At 53.7% G+C, this 2,758-nt stretch overlaps 1 protein-coding gene across 1 annotated transcript in view; it reads right to left on the reverse strand.

The window, feature by feature from the left end:
• Positions 1–493: 493 nt before the first annotated feature.
• Positions 494–2,758, reverse strand: part of PINLYP (phospholipase A2 inhibitor and LY6/PLAUR domain containing) — a 4,307-nt gene continuing 2,042 nt past the window's right edge. Inside the window, exons 2-4 of the mRNA XM_006102166.3 lie at positions 1,300–1,452; positions 924–1,067; positions 494–734 (exon numbers count right to left, since the gene is read on the reverse strand). Of these exons, the coding sequence (XP_006102228.2) occupies positions 580–734; positions 924–1,067; positions 1,300–1,452 (452 nt within the window). The 3' untranslated portion in view covers positions 494–579. The remainder of the gene's footprint in view (positions 735–923; positions 1,068–1,299; positions 1,453–2,758) is intronic.

Consider the following 2,758-nt stretch of genomic DNA (forward strand, 5'->3'; position numbering starts at 1 on the left):
CCATTCAGTAAGTGGCAGCCATTATGATGATGCTACTACTCAGCATATATCTCTAGAAGCAACACTGCCTGAAAGGTGCTGGGCATGCACTAAGTATTCTTTTAGTTATTATTATTATTATTATTATTATTATTATTTTATGTCACTCTTACAACTCTATGAGGTTATAACTATTAACATCCACATTTTGCTGACATGAAAACAGGCAAAAAGAGGGCAAGCTTACTCAGAAGTGATCATGACTCTGATCCTCCCTAGGGGTTGACCCAAGGCAAATGACACCCTAATCTGTGCCTCAGTTTGTTTATCTGTAAAATGGGGATAATAATATCAATGGTAGAGTTGCTGTGATTATGAAATGAAGTACAGTATGGAAAACATTTAGCACAGGGACTCAGCACAGAGTAACCCCTTAATGAAAGTAGGGTTTCCCCCCCCCTCTCTCTACAACACACCTCCCTGCGATGCATCATGTTACAAAGACTCAGGCTCGCTCAGTTAATCTGTTTAATTGTAGGCACACAGGGAGCTGCAGGCTGAGGACAGATGGGGACCTCAAGCCACCCCTTCCTCAGTTCTTCACTCGCCCCTGCCAGAGATCTGGGGGGCTGGAAGGCAGTCTGCTCGGCGGAGGAAGTAGAGATAGGAGGCTGAGGGCACCTCGGCGCCAGGCTTGGTATTGCAGGCACTCTCTGTGGCACAGCCTCGAGTGGCAAACCTGGTGTTGATGATACCTGGGAGGGGGGGTTTCAGAATGGAGTCAGGGCCCCCAACCGCTCCTTCCTCACCACCTAGAAATCTTGGTCCTGCCACCTCCACACCCAGTTCTCTGGGGCCACCATCTCCCCTAAAACCTGGAATCATTGGCTTCCTCCAGTTCTGGGGCCCCTGTGCCCTCCTTCCGAGATCCAGCTGCCCCTCACCAGCCTGCACTCTGCCAGCGAAGTAGATGCAGTGGGTTTCCTGGCCGACACAGCGGGCTGCCTGGGTCCCCGGGCACGTCTCCTGGAAGGGTACGATGCAGGCGGGACACTGGAGGCCATTCTCAGTACGGTTGTTCTGGGGAGCTGGGAGGAGGGTGGAGTACAAGGTACAGAGAGATGTTTAGGAAGCCCTCCCCCACTCCCCCAATCTCACAATAACCCCGAGGAACAGCGGTTATGGACCCTGCATTTACAGGAGCAGAAACAGGCTCGAGCAAGGTGCTTGCCCGTTGTTACAGCGCACAGATGAGCGGTGGGCGAGGGCACACACACTGGCTGGAAGAGACTCATGAGGCCGGGGTGAGCTGGCACTTACGGGGCACCGAGCCCTGATTGCAGCCGTCACTCTGGCAGCAGTGCGTGTTGGACACCATGTAGTCCTTGGGGCCCATGGTGGTGGACACGAAACCCGAGTAGCAGTCGCTGAACTTCATGCAGGCCTTGTAGCTGTTCACTGAGTGGTGGCCCTCTGAGGGATGGGGACAGGAGGGGGGGGCTTGGGTAGTGTTGACCCTGCCTGGGGCCTCTCCCAACCCCACTGCGTTCCCACCCCATGACTGTCTAGGATGGTCTTTTCCAGCCCCCCTACAGCAGTGTGGAGTGGTTTTAGGTAGCTCTCCCACCCCCACCTCGTTACCGTAGCTCTCCCCACCCCCACCTCGTTACCGTAGCCCCTAGCCAGCCTTTGGCGGTCACTTGCTGTTCCCCATTGCCAAGCCCAGGCCTGCCTAACGAGGAGGTCCTTCCCAGCCCCCTCCCCACCATGGCCACCCCCTAAAGGCCCTGTGGATAGCATGAGATGCTCTCTTCTGGCCTTCACAGGCTTGGGAGCCATCTTCAACAAACCCTGAAATGTCCACATCCCTCTCTAAGCGTCTCCTCCAGGTTTCCTCATGGTCACTCCCCAGACCTCCAACTGAGGGCCTCCTGCCACCCGCTTTGGCTACCCCCAGATAGTGCCTTAAGTGGTCTCCTCCAGTCTCCATCGCCTTCCCCTGGCCCACAGGTGGTCTCTTCCAGCCCAATCCCAAGGTGTCCCCCTCTTCACTTCACCAAAGGGTGGCTTTCCCCCCTCAGCTTCCTCTCCCCACACCTCCACCCCCAGGGTCTGTAGCTCCCTCCTATATGGGGTGGTAGGTGTCTCTCCAACCCTTTCAGGTCCTTCCCCCACCTGCCAACGGGGACTAGGTCAGGAGGGCAGCCTGCCATCGCCTACCCCCCTTCCTTACACACCCCTCCTGCTGGGATGGTTCCTTCCTACACTCAAGGCTGCCCTTCACCTGCTGTCACAGCCCTTCACTCCTACACCATGCCCACCTCTGTGTCCTCTAACCTTGTCCACAAAGAGTTTCTGTACAGGATCAAGCTCCTTATTAAATGCCACTGCTGTAACACCAACATTCCTCCTCAAATGGGCCGAGACTGCAGACTGAGTGACGGAGGAGAGCAGGGACAGCCTCTGAAGAATCCTGCCGATTCTGTCGCTCGCACTCATCCCAAGCTGCCAGGGCCACTGCCAATGCCATCATTCTCCTGATGACTTTCTAATAAAACTGTTCATTCTACCCGGAAAGTCGAGGAAAATAAGCAGAAACAGACAGATTTATTTAAACCCAACTTCCTCTACTATTGTGTAGGTGCTTTTAACCCTATTTTGACATTGAGTTATAAAATAAATGGGTGACATTCTCACACCCTAGAAACAACTGAAGCTGAAGTTACCCTTATCTACAGGATTATTCTGATTTAATTTAAAGGACCATGGGTGGAAAAAT

The sequence above is a fragment of the Myotis lucifugus genome, unplaced genomic scaffold (genome assembly GCF_000147115.1).
Source record: "Myotis lucifugus unplaced genomic scaffold, Myoluc2.0 scaffold_402, whole genome shotgun sequence".
In the NCBI taxonomy this organism is placed as follows: Eukaryota; Metazoa; Chordata; class Mammalia; order Chiroptera; family Vespertilionidae; genus Myotis; species Myotis lucifugus.